The following is a 22,079-nucleotide window of genomic DNA, read 5'->3' on the forward strand; positions in this document are numbered from 1 at the left end:
CAATGCATGTCAGACTGCCATTTTCATTCCACCCTCTGAACTTCGTTTTCAACCTAATATCACTGGGCAAGGAGAGTATCCAAGTTATTTTTCAGGGTTAGAGTGGATGGTGTGATGTTGTAGTTCAACAAAAAAAGGAAGGTTTTTTTTGGTAGAATGATTTTCAACCCCCTGCTACCCATAAAGCCTTCCCTGACAGAGCTCCCTAAGGATTATGTTGGAGCACTTTGTTGAACTTACTGACCACAAACGTGGCCCATGAGTCTAATCAAGTAAAGGTTGCCTTACAAAAGAGAGAAAACAAAGGCTGGTACTCACTGAATGTGTTGAATTGAATTGAACTGTGACATCAGTCATGTTGACCCACTGATGAGCAAAGCTGACAGGACCTTTTATTTCTCTCGTAGCTGTTCTAGACAATTCCTAGGAATAAAATTCACATCAGATAAGAAATTGTAAAACAAGGGAGCAGCAATTCTGCATTTTAATTCACAAAGCTTGCACCTCCTTGGGTGACTTGTATCTTATTAATTCTTTTATAATTTTTCAGCAATGCAAGGAAATCTTTACATCACTGTTAGGGCAAAGAATGTATCACCCCGCCCTCTCAGTGGAGAATACACAACTAATGCTTGTGGTGTCCAAATATACAGGAATTCTGCCACAGCTGCAGTGCTGTATGTGTCAGCATTAAATTCTCAGCCAACTTATTCTGAGAATTTCTGTCTGAGTTGTCGTAATCACAATTGCAGAGCTCCTCCGAGCAGTCGGGTCGTTGGCCATTGAAGATGACCAGACAGAGAGGAGTGACTTAGCACAAAGTATAGAGCAGCAACTTGATTCCATGACTGTGGAGTCAGTGGGATTGCTTAAGGTCCTGAGTCTTGCCTTTTAGCATCAGAAAAATACACGCTCAAGCATCAGCTGGATTAAATTAAACCAAAGGAATCCTATTGATGCTAATAATATGGGTCATACGTAATGTTATAAAATGTTGAGACCCCAGCACTGATCCCTGTGACACCTCACTTGTTACGTTGAGCCAACAAGAGGATTATATTTTTGCAAACACTATTTCCAGTGAGCTCGCCAATCTACCATCCCATATGATACCCCTTATAATATGTGCTTGTATTTTCCACAATAATCTTTGAAGTGGCACCTCATCAAATGCTTTTTGGAAATCTAAGTACAGCACATCCACTAAATCCACAGCACATGCTGCTTCTTCAAAGAGCTTCAATTCATTGCTACAAAATTATTTCCCTTTCACAGAGTCATGTTGACTCGCCTGAATACTTTGAATTTTTTGAAGTGTATGGTAATAATGCCTTTAATAACAGCACATAACATCTTTCCTATGACAGGTGGTAAGCCAGTAGGTTATGTTTTCTTGCATTCTATTTCCCACCCTTTTTAAATAATAGAGTTACATGTGCAATTTTCTAATTTGAAGGAATCTTTCCCAAATTTAGGGAATTTTGGAAATTAAGCTAGCACCATAATGATCTCACTAGCCACTTACTCTAAACTAATGAAAGGACAGCTCTTCTACCTAATTATCTTTAACAAACAATGTTTTAGTATTTATGTCTGATCAATCTGTGCTGCTGGATTATAATCTCACCAGGTAATGCTCACCTTTGCTTTATTGTAGATGTGCTTTCCAATGATTGCAGTGCTTTCAAACATGTCCTTCCCAGGACCTGCAGACATACACATCGATGGCTGTAAAGTTAAGGGTAAGGTGGTTGGGGGTGGGGGTGGGGGTGGGGGTGGGGTGGGGGGGTGGGGGTGGGGTGGGGGGGTGCAAGAAGAAAGATGCAGAAAATCACCGTGAATCATGGACCTATAAAACTAGTTAGTGCATAGCTTTAGAGTGTGTGCTCACTGGAGCCAACCAGAACCCACTTGTTCTTGCATTTAAACTCATGGACAACTGAGAAACAATTTCTAGCACAGGGGTAGAAATCTTTTTTTTTAAAGAAGCATGATATTTAACAGTTAGATTTTCCAAATGTTAGTAAATTCCAACGAAAACTAAAGGGAATACCAAATGTACACATAAGTCCTGCTTTTTAAACATAATAATATTCATGTACAAGGCACAGCAGTAGGCCATCAGCCCTTGAAGCTAATTCATCACATAGTCAATCTAACTGTAACCACAAACCCACACTCATACCTACCACAGTAATCTTGCTTACCCAGCATCTACACAGCTCTCTGTTACAAATATTCAAAGTCACTTCAGAAAGAGAGTTCTGAAGATTGTCAAACAGCAGTGAGAATAGCAATTACCTCATTTCTGTTTTAAATGGGTGGAAATATGGTTATTTTTATTTGGTTGGCTGGAGTAGAGTAAAGAGGAGAGAATATTGTATTAAGTTGTTCAGGTTAAAGGACAATTGCTGACGTAACTGAGAGCTGGAGGCATGAGGTGGGCTTTCTTGGCAGCAGTGTGGTTTAAGGGCTACAAAGTGAGATTTTGATGCTGCCATCGACCAGCCGTTAAAAGCATTCAGAAATATCAAACACTGGACTTACTCCTCCAATAGGGCAGGTGCTCTCAGGATTGCTGCATGTTTCCCCTGTGTTCACACAGTGAGGACCCATTGTGTTCGAAGAGACATCTCCCAAATTGGAGGAAGCAAATGCTGCCACAAATGGTCCCTGTAAATGCAAAAATCAAGGCAAAATATCAACACAACCATTCAGCACGTTGCTTTATGATGTTCTGCAAGCAGGCTAGAATGGCGAGAGGTGGGAACTGTGAACAACAGTAGATATAACTGACATTTAAACAGCTGAGTTATTCAGAAACGTATATTAATACCATGTACATAATTTATATTATGTTTATTAATAATTTATAGTTTATAGGAAGGAGTAATTAAATTTGCAAGCCATATTAAAGTTGAAGATCACAGAAGCAGAATTAACTTAGAGATTGCTGAAGCCTCCATTCCAGTCTAATCAGGGAGGTTTCAAAGGCTCAATATGCTCAAACTGTAAATTGCATTTCCCCACAGTTCCACTTAAGCCTGAAGTGGGGCTTTGAGCATATTGGTCACCTTCCTTGCAGATTGCATTCATATTCGCTTGTAATTGGCTATTCTAGTTAAGCATTTCCAAAGTGTAAAGGACATTCATCTGCAATTTTCCATTACTGAGAAATGAACTTCTGCCATATCGCAATTATAATCTATCTGCAGTAACCTTTTGCATTGGTACATTTAAAAAAAACCTGAGGCCTCAGCTAACTAATAGTTCAAATTCTTAATGATAAAGAATCCTCAATCCTCCATGAAATCACAACCTGAAAGGAGTCATCAGCCTTTAATCTTCCTGACCACAGCAACATAATTTCTTAAATGGTTTGGAGGCAGGTCACATAACTTCAGGTAAACTATTTTTAGAAAGGTTATTTAACAAGTTAACAGTGAACAGTAAAATATTGGAATATTTCTGGGTCATGGTGCAACACTGATCTCATTGAGTTACAGATTATTAAATGGAATGAGCAATGTCTTTGAGCTATGTCAACTTATCATGGGTAAATAGCATAGGATGGTGGTTTGCAAGAGCTAACAGTTATCTTCAGATTTTGGGAAGAGTTCAAATTAATGGAGTTTTAATATTAGTGGAAGAGTAATTATCATAACTTTGTTGGTGCATTAATGAGCTTGAACAGGCAAATATGATACAGGTTAAGGGACTATATAGTGTACATTTATTAACAGCTTGGCCACTCATAAAAGGATTTTATTCTGTTTGATTTATCATTGCTTTATTCCCACTTTGCCCTTTCCTAAAGGCAGTAGGATTTACTCAGGATCCGATTAGGGGAGCAATGTAAATCCTCAGCACGTGGTTATTTTCCATTTCAGAGCCTAGACTGGGAAGATTGTCTTTCAGCTCCACAGAGAGTGGGGAATAGCACACCCAAACCTAATTCTTGCTTTAATTTACATCTTCCATTTTACAGGGAGCATTGTTTAAAGCTGGAAGTGTGTTGCTGGAAAAGCGCAGCAGGTCAGGCAGCATCCAAGTAGCAGGAGAATCGATGTTTCTGGCATAAGGGCTTATGCCCGAAACGTCGAAACTCCTGCTCCTTGGATGCTGCCTGACCTGCTGCGCTTTTCCAGCAACACATTTCCAGCTCTGATCTCCAGCATCTGCAGTCCTCACTATCTCCTCGAGCATTGTTTAAAGCCAAGGATGAATGTTTCTCTCCCGCGCACAGGAGTAAAGACGCCAGCAGCATCACACACACCTCGTAGAACATAGAACAGTACAGGAACAGGCCCTTCCGTCCATGATGCTGTGCTGGACACGATGCCAAATTAAAGTAATCCCTTCTGACTGCCTTTGGTCCATATCCCTCCATTGTCTGCATATTCATGTGCTATCTAAACACATCTTAAACACTCCTATTGTATCTGCCTCCACCATTACCCCTGGCAGTGCATTCCAGGCACCTACCAGTGTCTGTGTGAAAAACTTGCCCCTCACATCTCTTTTTAACATTTCCCCTTACCTTAATTATCGGTTGAGATTACTCAAAATGTGTAATAAATTAAATAAACATTGACTGTTATATTTTGGCTGAGTGCTGTCCTGTGTGTTAATTGATGCAATATGGAAGACAAATACAGACTTCTTGAAGTTTATTAACAATACTAACTATTTACATTTCAACAAAATGGAAAACATGCACATGGTTTTGTTTCAATGTTTCTGGTGTTACCGTACATTGCAGACACATAACTAACTAATTGACTGAACACACAACATATCATGAAGGGCATAGATAAGGTGAATAGCAAGGGTGTTTTCCCTGAGTCAGCAGACTTCAAAACTTAGAGGGCATATTTTGAGCTAAGAGGAGAAAGATTTGAAAAGGAAATGAGGGGCAATTTTTCAAACAGTTTGCATTTGGGATGAATTGCCAGAGGAAGTGGTGAATGCAGGTCCATTTAAAAGACATTTGGATAAGTACACAGATAAGAATGGTTTGGAGGAATATGGGCAAAACACAGGCAGGTGGGACTACTTTAGTTCTGGAACATGGTCAGCTAGTTGGACCAAAAGGTCTGTTTCCATGCTGAATGACTCTATAATGCACTGAGACACCAAGGTGAGTACTTTCATATTGGAATGTCACGGGTACACTTCCAGTCTAGTCAGGAATGTATGCCAAATCATTTCAAACACAGCTGCCAATTTGGGCCCAGCCAAGTCCCAGGAAGTGCAAGGTGATAATGACATTTGTTTATGGTATTGTTGATTGAGGAATACTAGACAGCCTTCTTCCTGCTCTTTATTAAACAGAACCATGGGATCTTCTCGATCCACCCAACATCTCATTTGAAAGATGGCATCTCTGACATGCAGACTTAAATGGCAATCTAGTTTTCTGGACTCATGTTTCTGGAACAGGATTGAGAACTCAACCTCCTAGCCCACACAGTTGCACTGATATTGCTGACCGTGCCTATAGCTGTCATATTAAAGCCATTATAGTGCTCTCAACATATAGATCTCCACGCAACATTGATACGTTTATGTGTTATTCACCTCCCCAGTCAAAGAGCCTGTGTTCTTCTCCTGTTCAAACAGGTAAGATGCATATCCCATGTTGTCACTGCTAACCAGGTGATTGGTATTGTTCATGCTGACAGGATGGACAGCAAACCAGCTACAACAAAGCAGAAAGGAGCAAAACAAGTGAGTGTTAAAAATGGCTAAGGAAATGGTTAACAGCATCTGCAGGTAAAAATATATCATTGTGCCTCTGGTCTCTTCCAATACATAAATATTTGGAGAGCAGGTACAATACCCCTTACCCACAAAGTGGTATATAAAATGAACATACTTTAAGAAAGTATCAAATTAAATTGGGGAATTTAAATGCTTAAAGCTTTAAAGAGAATTAAGACAATATCTTTTGTTGACAATTTTACCATGTATGAGACTGATGATTTTTAAAAATAAATTTATTTTCCAGTGACCAATGGAAAAACTAAAGAACAAGACTTTTAATGTGACAAACAAATTACTCAACATAAACATAATATTAGTTATCAGCCAACTAATACATCAAAATGAACACAAAGGTACTTTCATACTAGCTACCACAATCAAAATACGTGTTGTAATTCTTTCCACAGTGTACCATACTTCTGACAGCTAGGTAGCATTTCCCTGCCATGTTAGATTGGAACTCGCAATACCTTTGAAATTCATTCCACTTAGTCTCAGTATTCCTGAACAGACTTCTACCAAAAACCAGGCAACTCCATGTTCTTAAAGTTTCCAAAAGGTCCATGAGTTGCATCTTTTTTTCCCAAACAGAGAACTGGATTCTCACCAACATCCTGTTTGGCTGCTAACCCAAAACCTTATTTTCCTGCTCTTCACAGCCGTAGTTACATTCTTTCCTTGCTTGCTCTCTCTCTCTCTCTCTCGATTACGGTGTCTGTCTTCAAAAAGGAAATGTACCTTTCCTGTGTCAAGTTATAAAAACCATCACGTGATTTTCAATAGGTTTCATTTTAAGGTTTCTTTACCCATGACATCAGTTTGTATGGACTAGGGTTTTGTTTGACCAACATACCCTCCACCCAGAACATTCTCTTTCACCCTAGGCTAAACAACTGTTTAGACAGCTTTCAATTAGAACAATTAACAGCCTGAAGCCAAATTTCAAAATAATTCAAATGCACAATATCAGGATGAGGTTACTGGTTTTTATAGCATTGAGTTGCAAAGTTGCAGTTAATAAACTTCTGAAGTTTTGTATTGGCCTGCGTCCTTTTGAAATTATCTGAACTGTAAGCACTTCATTTCAGTGGGTTCCACCTGAGGTGATCTGTGAGATTGAATTTAGGGTTTTGATAAAATATATTGTAACTTATGCAGATAAGGAAAATGCAAGTAAAAAGGAGAGAGGGAGCTGCAAAAGGAGAGCGAGCGAGCGAGGTCATTTTGCTAACTATGACAGTGACTGGCAGATTTTGAAATTTGATCCAAAGAAAACCTATTAAATCAAATCACCATGTGTGTTACCAGAAGTCTTAAAGTAAGAGAAATGCTCATTGCATACAGGAGCTTTACACATCATAGCAGCATATGACAGGTGGAGGAAGGCAAGGGGAACAAAGACAGAGAAGAAGTGAAACAGAAACCATTAATAAATAGTTACTTTGATAGTTATCGCCTGAAATACAGAAAGCATGGAAGACAAAGTCAGAGAAAGCATCACACAAACAATGAACAAGGAAAAGAAGCATAAATACCATCAAAGATCAGTCTTCCTGCAACTGTACTTTACAGTAACAGTATGTAATACGTGGTAATTAAATCACCATTGTTATGTATGGGAAAAGCCATTTTGATTATCAGAGCTCATTCATTCATTAAGAAATGTCCATTCAGGAAACAATACTTTCTGAAAGATTTTATCTCATGTTCACAGTGTTGCCATTCTGAAACATCACACCATCTGACTCATTGTACGCAATGCTATAGAAAATTCACTGGTAAGTTTAATAACACAGTCACAAGTATAAATTTAAACAAGTTTGAAAATGACCCATGTTGCATAATAAATTCTTTTTTCTAATGTACCTGAAGAATTTTTATGGCCAAAATGATTTGGAATATTATATACTTTTCTGTAGAAAGAGCCATAAGTAAAAGTGCATAAAATTAATTTCAGTTCTACAAAATCATAAAATCCAAATTCATTTGCAACTGTTGCTAACTGTCAGAAGAGGAGGTACATTTACTTTTATAGCATTGCTTTCTTATTATGAAATATTGTGCTTTAAAGCAACTTCCTATTCCATTTTTCTTTTCGAACCATTGGCACCCATTCGTTATGTGAGCTGTGGGACTGTGGTTGGAGTAGCTGAGAAATGTGCGATATTTATTAAGTCACGATTCAGACTTGGCGTCATTTTCCTTTCTAGCAGCTAGTTAAATGCTATAGGAATGGTTGCACAGTATACTTGACGATTGTATTCCTCTCACTGATGCAAAACAATGCCAACATGTATAAACGTATTTATGAGAGTTGGGTCATTCTATGATTTCTATATGACATTCTTTAGAGTCTCAGTATGTCATAAAGTGTAATTACGCTACAGAAAAACGTAGCAGCCAATTTGAACACAAGATTCCATGAACCAACAAAGTGATAAATGACCAGATAACCTGACTTTAATAAATTTGATTGAGAGAATAAATGTTGGCCAGTTTGTAAGGAAAACTAATAATACTATCACAACCACCTAAAACAACCAATAGGGCCTTGGTTTAACATCTCGTCTGAACAGCACATCTCTAACACTGAGGTACCTGCTTCAGGCCTTCACTGAATTGTTTAGATTATGAACTTAAATCTCCTGGATTTACACAAAAATTCACTTTTATTCCACTTTTACTCTCCAGGAAAATGGTACCACTGGCTGAAAGGTGGGATTTGGAATGTTGGCTTCTTTACTTTTGATAAGAGACCTTCAGTCTTTACAGCAAATCCATGATGAGGACTCCATGTAGAAAGATATTCAAGCTGCTGATGTTTCAATGGTAATGGAACTAGTAAACTACAGTTAATGCCAAACAACAATATCTATGTTTCTTTATTTATAATATTCAAGGATAAAAGTTCAATAATACAACCATTACCTTGATGGCTACACTTAATAATATCAAGAATATGAACCAATGATTGAACCAATATGAACAATTGTATAAATATAGTAAGATTCCTATAAAGCCACATTTTCAAATGTGCAATATTGCTCTTCATAATGTTTACGATTTTGGCTTCAGTCCAGTAACCACTCGCATAAGAAGATCTTATAGAAGATTCAAAAACTATAACATTCAATAGTTAGGGAGAAATAGAAAGTTTTTGAATTGAAATGCAATGATGCACTTGTGCCCTTTCTAGTCTGCTGCAGTTATGTAATGACTACATGCTACAGTGCACATTAACTGTCAATGCACTCCTTAAGTTCACTTCACGTAAAGACATTGAGTTAAACCCAGAGGTGTATTGTACACAAAACCTTAGTACCAGAACAGAATAATATTTGCAATTCTTCACCACTCAATAATCACTGATCTGAAATACTTTCACTCTCAATTCCTTCAATGATCTGGATGCAGTTCATCCAGCCCTAGTGCTTTGCCAAGTTTAAGTGCCAACTGTCAATCCAAACTTCCCACTTGTCAATTTTGTACGCTTGTAGTGACAGAGTTTTCTCTTTTGTCACAATGGCCTGGTTCACAGCCACCTCCTTGGCAAAGTGTTCATTTAATACCTGAGCTATGTCCCATGTCTCCATTTGTAAGGCAGCCTTTCAGTCCTTAATTGGTTCTACCCCTCCTTTTACCACCTTATACTATTAATATGACAGGAGAAAACCTTGGGATTTTTCATATCCTGGCCATTATATATTCTAATAATCCCTCTTCACTTCTCTAAAATACATTTTTACATCCCCTCTGCACCTTCCCTTGGCTCTCAGCTGTATTTTCAACTTGGCATCTGTCATAATCAATATTTTCCTTTTTTATCTTAATTTCCATCTGCTTTCTCATCTGGGGACTCTGGATTTGTTTGCCACACTATTCTCTTTTGTGGGAATGTACCATGACTATGCCCAAATCACTTCTTTTTTGAAGTTAGCCCAATTTTTATCAACTGTTTCTTCCACCAACCTTAAATTCAATGGGACTGCGTCCGATAGACTGGAATTAGACTCTCCCCAGTTAATTATTCTGACTCTGGATTGCCTATTCCCCATTTCTATTGTCTTCCAAACCAAACAGTATAATGATCGCATCTTCTAAATGCTCCTCCTGAAACCTCATCTACTTAGCTCACCTCTTTTTCAAGAACCAGGCCCTTAACCTCTTTGGAACCTCCTCTTCCCAGCACTCCACTGCTATCACAACCAACAATACAACCTCTTTCCTATCTTTACTGGACACCCAAGAATATGTAACACCCAGTCCGAATGTTTCTTGAGCCAGATCTCTGTCAACACCACAACATATTTCCACATGGCAATCTGTGCCCTTAGCTCCCCCATCATAGTGACTATTCTTCATGTATTCATATACATGCACAATAACCTTGGTTTAGAATTCATTACTTTCTCTCTTACTCTGACGTCACTTATCAACTTTCTGTTCTCTTTACCAGTGTTATCTGTTTCTCCAAGTATTTTGTGCATCCTGGTATTCTTCTCTAATAGCTTTTCCTGTTTCCAAAGCTCTGCTGAGTCAGTTTAAGGCTCTCCCAACAACACTAGCGAATTTCCAAAAAGGGAATCTGTCCTCTCTCTGTTCTGCTGCAACCCCTCCAGGATAAGAAGTGTTAGAGGGAGATGCAAGCAATTAGTGGAGATTTAATGGACAGGACTCAGAAATTGAAAGAGTTTTAAGGTTGTATTCAGTGCCATAAGCCCCATGGTAGCAAATATGAAGCAGGAGAATGTATTAATTCAAATAATAAACAAGCTTTAGCAAAGCAAGACAGTCTATATTGGAATAAGCAGCTGAGATCAGGTTAGAAAGAAGCAAATGGCTTGAATATGTTCAGGATACTGTAGACTTCTCCATTTCAGGTCCTGGGCCAGCAAGGGGCAAGCTACATCAGATTTAATAATGAGCAATAAGCTAGATTTTTTTATTAGCCAAACAGTACTTCAGCAGTTATTTATTGCACCCATAATTTAATTGAGTTCAATGTTGCATTTGAAAAGGCAAAATGCAAAAGTGACTAGCAGTCTAGATTTCTGTAAGGCTGACTCCATTGCGAGAGACAGAGACTGTCCACAGCAAATTAGACAAAATATTTATGGATAAATGGACAGATGATAGGAAGGAAGTGCTTAAAAAGGAATTTGCAATACGGAAGCACTTTATACACCTAAGAAGTCTACTTAGCAAGCAAAAGGGAATGGACAATCACAGAAGTAAACAAGAGCACAAACATAAAACATTACAGTGCAGCACAGGCCCTTCAGCCCTCAATGTTGTGCCAACTTGTGAAACCAATCTGAAGCCCATCTAACCTATACTATTCCATTATCATCCATAAAACTATCCAATGACCATTTAAATGCCACTAAAGTTGGCGAATCCACTCTTGTCGCAGGCAGGGCATTCCACACCCTTACTACTCTCTGAGTAAAGAAGCTACCTCTGACACCTGTCCTATTTCTATCACCACTCAATTTAAAGCTAGGTCCTCTTGTGCTAGCCATCACCATCCAAGGAAAAAGGCTCTCACTGTCCACCTTATCTAATCCTCTGATCATCTTGTATGCCTCTATTAAGTCATCTCTTAACAATCTTCTCTCTAACAAAAACAGCCTCAAGTGCCTCAGCCTTTCCTCATATGACGTTTCCTCCAGACCAGGCAACATCCTGGTAAATCTCCTCTGCACCCTTTCCAATGCTTCCACAGCCTTCCTATAATGTGGCAACCAGAACTGTATGGCCGCACCAGAGTATTGTACAGCTGCAACATAACATCATGGATCCAAACCTCAATCCCTCTCCCAATAAAAGCTAACACACCATATGTGTTCTCAACAACCCTACCAACCTGGTGGCAACTTGTAGGGATCTATGCACATGGACATCAAGATCTCTCTGCTCATCTACACACCAAGAATCTTACCATTAGCTTAGTACTCTTTATTATTGTTGCTTCTTCCAAAGTGAATCACCTCACACTTTTCCACATTAAACTCTATTTGCTACCTCTCAGCCCAGCTCTGCAGCTTATCTATGTCCCTCTGTCACCTGCAGCATCCTTTGTCATGATCCACAACTCCACCGACCTTAGCGTTATCTGTAAATTTAGTAACCCATTCTTCTATGCCTTCATCCAGATCATTTATAAAAATAACAAATAGCAGTGGCACCAAAACAGATCCTTGTGATACACCACTAGTAACTGAACTCCAGGGTGAACATTTCCAATTAATCACCAGTCTTCTTTCAGTTAGCCAATTTCTGATCCAATCTGCTAAATTGCCCTCAATCCCATGCCTTCGTATTTTTAGCAATAGGCTACTGTGGGGAACCTTATCAAATGTTTTACTGAAATCCATATATACCAAATCAACCACTTTACCCTCATCCTCCTGTTTGGTCACCACCTCAAAGAACTCAATAAGGTTTGAAAGGCACAACCTACCCCTTACAAAACTGTGTTGACTATCTCTAATCAAATTATTCCTTTCTGGATGATTATAAATCCTATCCCTTATAATTGCTTATAAAACAGTTTATCCACAATCGAAGTAAGGCTCATTGGTCTATAATTACTAGGGTTGTCTCTACTCCTCTTCTTGAACAATGGGACAGTATTTGCTATTCTATTCTGGCACTATTCCTATAGACAATAATGACATAAAGATCAAAGCCAAAGGCTCTGCAATATCCTCCCTAGTTTCCCAGAGAATCCTAGAATAAATCCTATCTGGCCCAGGAGACTTATCTATTTTCACACTTTCCAGAATTGCAAACACCTCCTCCTTATGAACCTCAATGCCACCTAGCCTAATAGCCTGTATCTTAGTATTCTCCTTAACAACATTGTCTTTTTCCTGTGTGAATGCAGGCAAAAAATATTCATTTAGCACCTTTCCTATCTCTTTGGACTCCAAACACAACTTCCCACGACTGTCTTTGACTGGCACTAATGTTTCTCTAGTCAATCTTTTATTCCTGACATAGCAAGAGTTCCTCGGAAGCTGCCTGACCAGCTGTGCTTTTCCAGCACACCACACTCTTCAACTCTGATCTCCAGCATCTGAAGTCCTAACTTTCTCCATACCCACAGAAAGCTTTAGGGTTTCCCTTGATCATACTTGCCAACAACTTCTCATGTCCCCTCCTGGCTCCTTTTAGCTCTCTCTTTAGGTCCATCCTAGCTAACATGTAACTCTCAACTGCCCTAACTGAGCCTTCACATAAGCCTCCTTCTTCCACTTGACAAGAGATTCAATTTCCTTAGTAAACCATGGCTTTCGTGCTCGACCACTTCCTCCCTGCCTGACAGGTACGGATTTATCAACGACACACAGTAGCTATTCCTTGAATAATTTCCACATTTCAATTGTGCCCATCCCCTGCAGTTTCCTTCTCCATCCTATGCATTCTAAATATTGCCTAATCACACCATAATTGCCTTCCCCCCAGCTATAACTCTTGCCCTGCAGTATATACCTATCCCTTTCCATCACTAAAGTAAACACAATCAAAACGTGGTCACTATCACCAAAGTACTCACCTACCTCCAAATCTAACACCTGGCCAAGTTCATTACCCCGTACCAAAGCCAATGTGGCCTTGCCCCTTGTTGGTCTATCTACATACTGTGTCAGGAAACCCTCCTGCACACACTGGACAAAAACTGACCCATCTAAAGTACTTGAACTATTGCATTTCCAGTCAATATTTGGAAAGTTAGAGGCCCCCATAACAACTATCCTGTTACTTTCGCTTCTATCCAGAATTATCTTTGCTATCCTTTCCTCTACACTTCTGGAACTTGTTGGAGGCCTATAAAATCTCCAAAAAAATGATCCCTCCTTTCCAGTTTCTAACCTCAGCACATATTACCTCAGTAGATGAGTCCTCTTCAAACGTCCTTTCTGCCCCCGTAATACTGTCCTTAACTAACAATGCCACACCTACCCTCCTTTAGCACCTTCCTTGTTCTTACTGAAACATCTAAACTCCGGAACCTGCAACAACCAATCCTGTCCCTGCTCTATCCATATCTCCAAAATGGTCACAACATCGAAGTCCCAAGTGCCAACCTTGCTGCAAGTTCACCACCTTATTCTGGATGCTCTGTATGCATCCGAATAGAAAATGATTGAAACTGGTAATGAGTTGCTGTACAGTACTTGGAAGACTAGAATACTATGGGCAGAAGTCATGCTTCAACAATGTACAGCCCTGCCTAAATCACACCTGGAGGAATATGTTCAGTTCCAGCCACCATAGTTTTGGAAGGATGCATTAACCTTAGAAACAATGCAGCAAAGTTTTACCAGAATGACATTTGAACTCAAAGAATTAAATCATGAGGAGCAATCACGCAACTTAGGATCATATATCTTCAATGCTAGATAAATTAGAAGTGATTTGATTGAACTTCACAAGATATTAATAGGATCATGCTCCTGCTATATGGCGATCCTCGCACTTGGGGATATTAATGCCAGGAACTTTAAGAGGACAGTTGGGAAATATTTCAAATGGCTGATGTAAATTTGGAATGGTTTTTCACAAGCAGCTGTTTCTGGGCCAGTTGTTAGTAATAAGTTTGAGGTCGTTGGTTTTGTGCTACCTACAGTATGAAGAAATACCGTGCAATGACACGCATATGGAGTTAAATCACAAATCGGCCATGATCTGATTGAATGACAGGAGCATACCTATGGGGTTAAATGGCCTTGGCCTGCTGCCAATGAAACACAGTATGACTTTAGCTCTTTAATGGATCAGCTTGTGTAGTCAGGTCCAAGCTCGAGAAAAAGGCTATTTTTTTACCTTCAGTTTACTGACACTTATCACATGCTGTGCGTGATCTTCTTTATCATTTAGATATATTCTGCTTCCTACTGAACATGTTCTGTGTCCAGCTATACATTAATACCATTAGTGTATCAAGTTATAAATTAATAAATAAATGTAATATATTAAACAGATAAATTACAGGTACCCAGCACAACAGATCATTTGTTAGAATCACAGACTGTCCTACTGTGGTGTTAAAGCTCAGGATTCTTCTCCAGTTATCTCACCAGAATGCTTATCCCAGAGATACAACAAAAACAATCCCACAGAGTCTCTGCCCAATTCAAATTTGCTTCAAACTTGCCTTCAAACTGATAATCAAGATAATTCCATTCACCATTTTTGAAGACAACTCATTCAAACTTGTATCTTAAATTTCCACAACAAAATGCACATTTGCAACACTGAAAGAGCAATACTGTTTCTCTGTCGAAATGGACCTTGTTGTGTATCTTGGCTTGGCTTGTCATGCACTCTGGCTCCAAGGTTGGCCACAGCATGAATGATCTTGCCTCACTGCCTGTCCCACAGAGATACTTTTGACTTTGTCTTTCCACGTCATATTGGTCCTTCCTGTGCCTGCTGTATTTTCAGGTGCCGTGCCTTGCAAGACCTCTTTCTTCAAACACTAGTCAAACCACCCTCGAAGGTAGAAGACAGAGGGTGGTGGTGGAGGATTGTTTCTCAGGCTGGAGGCCTGTGACCAGTGGAGTGCCACAAGGATCGGTGCTGGGTCCACTACTTTTCATCATTTATATAGAACATTTGGATGTGAACATAAGAGGTAAGTTTGCAGATGACACCAAAATTGGAGATGTAGAGGACAGCGAGGAAGGTTACCTCAGATTACAATGCGATCTTGATCAGATGGGCCAATGTACTGAGGAGTGGCAGATAGAGTTTAATTTAAATAAATGCGAGGTTTTATATTTTTGGAAAGCAAATCTTAACAGGACCTATACACTTAATGGTAAGGTCCCAGGGCGTGTTGCTGAACAAAGAGACCTTGGAGCGCAGGTTCATAGTTCCTTGAAAGTCGAGTCGCAGGTAGACAGGATAGTGAAGGCGGCATTTAATATTTTTCCTTTATTGGTCAGAGTATTGAGTACAGGAGTTGGGAGGTCATGTTGCAGCTGTACAGGATGTTGGTTAGGCCACTGTTGGAATATTGCATGTAATTCTGGTCTCTTTCCTATCGGAAGGATGTTGTGACATTTGAAAGGGTTCCGAAAAGACTTACAAGGATGTTGCCAGCGTTGGAGGATTTGAGCTATAGGGAGAGTTTGAAAAGGCTGGGGCTGTTCTCCCTGAGCATTGGAGGCTGAGGGGTGACCTTATAGAGGTTTATAAAATCATGAGGGGCATGGATAGGGTAAATAGACAAGGTCTCTTCTCTGGGGTGGACAAGTCCAGAACTAGAGGGCATAGGCTTATGGTGAGAGGGGAAAGATATTAAGGAGACCTAAGTGGCAACTTTTTAATATAGAGGGTGGTGTGTGTATGGAATGAGCTGCCAGGGGAAGTGGTGAAGGCTGGTACAATTGCAACATTGAAAAAACATCTGGATGGGTATATGGAGAGGAAGGGTTTGGAGAGATATGAGCTGGGTGCTGGCAAGTGGGACTAGATCAGGTTGGAATATCTGATCAGTTTTGATGAATTGCACCCACGGGTCTGTTCCCGTGCTGTACATCTCTATGACAGTTGCTGAAAGCTTTTAAAGAATCCTGGGCATTAAAATCATTTCAGATTATGACACCAGAGATCCCAAATGCTACAGGAAAAACACATCTGGCATGTAATCTATAGAAACTGAAAGCACAATTATTATTGCATTTCAAATCCTTTCAATGAAAGAATTTCAAGAGCAAATGAATTTTCCTTGGGTTTCCCACTTGGGAATGAAGATTCTCCCAAAGTGTGCATATCCTTTGGGGAGCTATGAACTCCATCAATTTATTGAAGGGACCTGAACAGTCTAAGATCAGTGACCACCCCAAATAGGTTCAACAAGATGTGGAAATAATGTACCTGAGAATGCCAATGCCATGTCCATCGAGATCCACCATTTTGAGTAGGACCAGTTCTTTATCTGTATTTGATTTGTACCTATATAAATGATAACATTCAATTAAGTTAGTACACAGACCATTTTTGATATTTATTTTATTTATCTCATTACTCTATCTAAACTTTCATTCATTCCACTCAAAGAAAGGCAACAAAATGAAAAGATGCTGCTTCCCACCTTATTGTAAATCACAAACAACTGCAAGCTAATTTCTAAGCACATTGAATCTCAAGACTTGCTCAATAATAGATTTCAGTGAATACTCTTGTCAATTTTTATAAGTGCGCCATCGAGAGCATTCTGTCTGGATGTACCATTACCTAGTATGGCAACTGTACCATTCAAGATCGGAGGCGGTTTCAGAGTGGTGAATTCGGCCCGGACAATCTCCCATCTACCAGGGCTGCTGTCAAGGAAAGGCCGCCAGCACTCTCAAAGATCCATCCCACCCTGGCAATGTTTTTCTACAACCTGTACCATCGGGAAGAAGGTACAGAAGCCTGAACACACGCACCAGCCAGTTTTGAAACAGTTTCTACCCTATTGTTGTTAGAATACTGAATGGACTCACAAACTCTTAGCATTTACCTGTACCTGTGTTTTTGTTTTTGCCACTGTTTACCTATTATTTACTATCTATGCTACTTAACTATGTGATCTGCCTGTATTGCTCGCAAGACAAAGCTTTTCACTATTCCTTGGTACAAGTGACAATAAATTCACTTCAATTCAATTAAGTGAAGGGAAATTCTCATTTTATTTGGGAGAACCTGTTCATAATTCATGCAATTTCCAAATATGTTGGGCTCTTGAACATCTAAAGATACTGATAAGAATGCAAGCTTTTAAGAAGCAGAGGAAGAGGAGGAGAACTACCTTACAAATGCAAAAGGATTTGGAATGTAGTTCTGAGAAATTCATAGTCAGTAGTGGAGAATACAGCAGGTAGCAATGGACATAGAGAGAAATAGATGGTCCAAGCTATCCAAAGCAATCTAATATTTCTCTCTGAAAGCTAGTGTGCTTCCAATTAAACCTGTTGGACTATAACCTGGTGTTGCGTGATTTTTTAACCTTGCACACCCCAGTCCAACACCAGCAGCTCCAAATCAAGATATCTCGGAGCAGGTTGCAGCAAGGCTATGGAATAACCTAATGATGAAGACCTTTGAACTGATCTACAGGGATATTTGATGCTGTGGAAGTGATCAATTTATTGGAAAGTTTCCATGAGAAGGCACAGGCCGTATATTAATTACAGAAAATCCATTATTCCTCCAGGAGGTGGTAAAATACCCTGATGATCCTGAGCACTGTACCATGCAGTGTTAAAGGAGAGTTTCTTATCACGCTGAAACACACCATCAATTATTTCTGGATAAAAGCAAATTACTGCGGATGCTGGAATCTGAAACCAAAAGAGAAAATGCTGGAAAATGTCAGCAGGTCTGGCAGCATCTGTAAGGAGAGAAAAGAACTGATTTTTTGAGTCGAACTGACCCTTTGTCAAAGCTCCTTTTAAGAAACGTGGGCTCAATCGGGACAAAGGGTCAGTTAGACTCGAAACATCAGCGCTTTTCTCTCCTTACAGATGCTGCTAGACCTGCTGAGATTTCCCAGCATTTTCTCTTTTGGTATCATTATTTCTGTAGTGCAGTGACTTTATGAAACATCACAACCATCCTGTGTCAGCAGCATCCCACATGCCCAGGAACAGGAAAGGCAGATTGGCATTCATACAGCATTTTTCATGACCTCTGAATGTTCCAAAGTACTTTCCAGTCACTGAAATTCTTTTGAAGTTTTATCATCGTTGTGGTGCAGGTAAACAGAATGCTTTCAAGCTTTAGCCAAAATGTTATGCTCAGGTCATGGAAGAGATTTGAAATCACAAACTCGGAATCAAAACGGAGTGCGCTATTGACTGAGCCATGGCTAAAAGACTGTGTGTATATACCAATTATGAAGGCAAAAGTTACTGCTATTTTCTTTTAAATCATGTAAGAGGCATCGGAAATTCGGGTAACTTCTGGAGACTCAACTGTCTCCATCTACAGTCGAAAAGTGTGGCGCTGGAAAAGCACAGCAGGTCGGGCAGCATCTGAGGAGCAGGAGAGTCAACATTTCAGGCATAAGCCCTTCATCAGGAATGTCTCCATCTTCAGTGTGTGTCATAGATTATCACAAAAAATACATCCTGGGCTCCAATGCAAACAATTAGAATATACACACGCTTCAATTATTATACTTTTCAAAATAACTGGCATAATAGAGAAATAGAAATGGTGAAATGGGTTCAGTTAGTAAATACAGAAGTTGTTTCAATCTTCAGGTAGAATGTGCAGCTACGTATGAGATGGAGCTATAGGTCTGTGGTGTCAGTAATGGCAGTGATAGGCAAGGGATCATGGAACAAAGAAACAACTCAAAGTAAAAGAGAAAATGATTTGATGTATTCAGCTGTTGGTGTCAATTTTGCTCTTGTACAGACATTTTTAAAATAGCCTAACATTTTAAAATCACGAACATAAATATGATTTAAATGGATCAAGGCTGCAGAATAGAAGGAGTTAGGTGCCCTCATGCATCAACCACAAAAAACCTAGTGCCAAAGTTCAGTTCATAATAAGGACTTTGCAACCCTTATTTCAACTGGAACAGAGTATAAAAATGGGGAAGTCTTGCTAAAACTATACACGCACTGGTCAGACCATAAGTAAAATAAAGCTTCGATTCTCTTAATTAAGGAAAGATATACTGGCATTGGAGACAGTCCAGAAAAGGTTCACTATGCTAATCTTGGGTATGGACAGATTTTCTCTTGAGGAGAGGTTAAGTATGTTGGGTGTGTACTTATTACAGTTTACAAGAACAATAAGGAACCTTATTGAAATGTATAAGATTAGATTACTCACAGTGTGGAAACAGGCCCTTCGGCCCAACAAGTCCGCACTGACCCGCCGAAGCGCAACCCACCCATACCCCTACATATACCCCTTACCTAACACTACGGGCAATTTAGCATGGCCAATTCACCTGACCCGCACATCTTTGGACTGTGGGAGGAAACCGGAGCACCCGGAGGAAACCCACACAGACACGGGGAGAACGTGCAAACTCCACACAGTCAGTCGCCTGAAGTGGGAATTGAACCCAGGTCCCTGGTGCTGTGAGGCAGCAGTGCTAACCACTGTGCCACCGTGCCGCCTTAGGGATTCTTAGTGATGTTGACATAATAGATGCTGAGAGATTGTTTCCCATTCTGGGAATCTGGGAACAGAAGGTAATAATCTCAGAGTATCGGGTCACCCATTTAAAGCAGGGATGGAGAGAACTTTTCTCTTGCAAATGATAGTGAATCTGTGCAATTTCTTATCACACTACCCAGCAGAGATTGGGTTGTTAATAAGGCTGAGTAAGACAGATTTTTAATCAGTAAGGGAATCAAGATTTATGGGGATAAATCAGGAAAGTGGAATGCCGGATAATCAGATTAGCTGTGAATGGCAGAGCAGACTATATGGGTTGAATGGTCTACTTCTGCTACCTCATCTTATGGTCTCACGATCTTCACTGCATAATTGTTCCATAGTTAGTCAGAATACTGAATTATTAAAGTGCAGGAGATCACTTGACCCATTGCCTGCATCAACATTCCAAATGATCAGCTCATTTAATGCCATTTGCCTGCCCTTTCCCCATAACCCTACACGTTATTCACTTTCAAATAACCACTATATTTTCCCTTGTGAACGCCTTGATTGCACTTGTTTCCACCATAATCTCATGAATTCTCTAGCCATTTGTTGTGTGTAAAGCATTTTGCTTGTGTGCTTTTGCTTCTTCTGTGAATTACTTCAAATTCTGTGCCCTCTCAAACTTGATCCTTTCACGAGTGGGAACATTTCTTCAATTTAATCTATCTAGACTGTACACGACTTTAAATATTTCTATAAGGTGTCCTCTCAACCTTCTTTTCTCCAAGGTAGTCAGTAGCAACTTGTATCTTCAGCACTGAAATTCCTCATCCTGGAATCGTTCTCTTCTGCGCTGTCTCTAGCTTTTTCACAAGTTTCCTAAAGTTTAGTGCATATGATTTAAGATGTAATGCTCCAGCTGGGGTCTAAGTAGTGTCTTGTACAAGTTCAACATTACCACCTTGCTCATGCACAGGAATAGTTTAGTTGGGAAATCTAGTCAGCATTGACGAGTTTGCCTGAAGGGTCTGTATCAGTGCAGTACAACTCTATGACACCCTCTACCCCTATTAACAAAGCTTAGAATACTGTATGCTTTATTAGCTGTTCTTCCAATTTGTCCTTCCAATTTTAACGACTTTCAATGGTTATGGAAATTCATCCAATAGAAAATCTGTAAGCCAGCTTAATGGATAACTAAATAACAAACTCAAGCACTATTTACTAATTGAGCTGGCATTACCATTGCTATGGTTACACTATTTGCTTTGCTTCCACTTCTCATATAGACTTGCTGATTACTTGTCAAGCCCATAAAATATTCAGTTGATTCTTATTTCCATTGGGTACCTGGCTCGTTCTCCTTGTGGATTCTGTAAGTAAGAATAGGGGCTTCTGTTTATGTTGCTGCCTTCCACTTCTCCCTTATTGATAAATATTCTTCCTGCCTTCATGTTCTTGTGTGCAATATCAATGCTCTGAGGAAATAGGAATTGAAAAAGACAGATGCAAAGCATATTAATGCAGCAAAAATCCAAATTTGTCCAACCACATCATTTGAAGCAAATATATAACATTTTGGAAACAAAAGTCCACAGTATTCAAAAACAATGATTGTTCCTGTGACCTACACATTTGAAAGTTTTAATTTCAGACAGGCATCAAGAAGTATTTAAAAGCAAAGGGCAATTTGGTCCAAATTGTTCTCATATACCTCAGGCATTTCTGATTAGAAAATGGGAGGTATGAATGAATCAACTCTGTGTTAGCAACTTTTCTTGACAGGAATAAATATTAGGGGAAGGAGGCAATTCATATTTGGGAATATACCACTTTTTAAAACTAAATTGATTCCATACAATTTCATTCATCAGACCAAATAGCTTAAAACATCTTTTGTCAAGTAAAACGACTGTAATTTTATATCTAAAGTAATGTGGTATTACATTATTTGTAATGTACATTCAAATGACTAAGAGCAGGAAATGGTCTTTAGACTCAGTAAGCTTTCTCCATTTCGCATAAAATCAAATAAAGCAATAAGCTTTCCATTATCTGAGAAGCACATTTTCCAATTTACTTCTGTCATCGTTTATCAAAGTGATGATAGGTAATTAAGGAACGTTTCCATTGAAAATGTATTAAGTTACATTATATTTTTGGAAATTTCATCTCAGAAACATTAC

At 39.4% G+C, this 22,079-nt stretch overlaps 1 protein-coding gene across 1 annotated transcript in view; it reads right to left on the minus strand.

Moving 5' to 3' along the window:
• asah2 (N-acylsphingosine amidohydrolase 2) overlaps positions 1–22,079 on the minus strand; it is a gene marked incomplete at its 5' end in the record, with an annotated part of 66,782 nt that overhangs the window by 38,976 nt on the left and 5,727 nt on the right. The window contains 6 exons of the mRNA XM_060841769.1: positions 319–423; positions 1,642–1,728; positions 2,548–2,673; positions 5,581–5,701; positions 16,657–16,734; positions 21,244–21,371. Of these exons, the coding sequence (XP_060697752.1) occupies positions 319–423; positions 1,642–1,728; positions 2,548–2,673; positions 5,581–5,701; positions 16,657–16,734; positions 21,244–21,371 (645 nt within the window). The remainder of the gene's footprint in view (positions 1–318; positions 424–1,641; positions 1,729–2,547; positions 2,674–5,580; positions 5,702–16,656; positions 16,735–21,243; positions 21,372–22,079) is intronic.

The sequence above is a fragment of the Hemiscyllium ocellatum genome, chromosome 22, assembly GCF_020745735.1.
Source record: "Hemiscyllium ocellatum isolate sHemOce1 chromosome 22, sHemOce1.pat.X.cur, whole genome shotgun sequence".
NCBI classification, from domain to species: Eukaryota; Metazoa; Chordata; class Chondrichthyes; order Orectolobiformes; family Hemiscylliidae; genus Hemiscyllium; species Hemiscyllium ocellatum.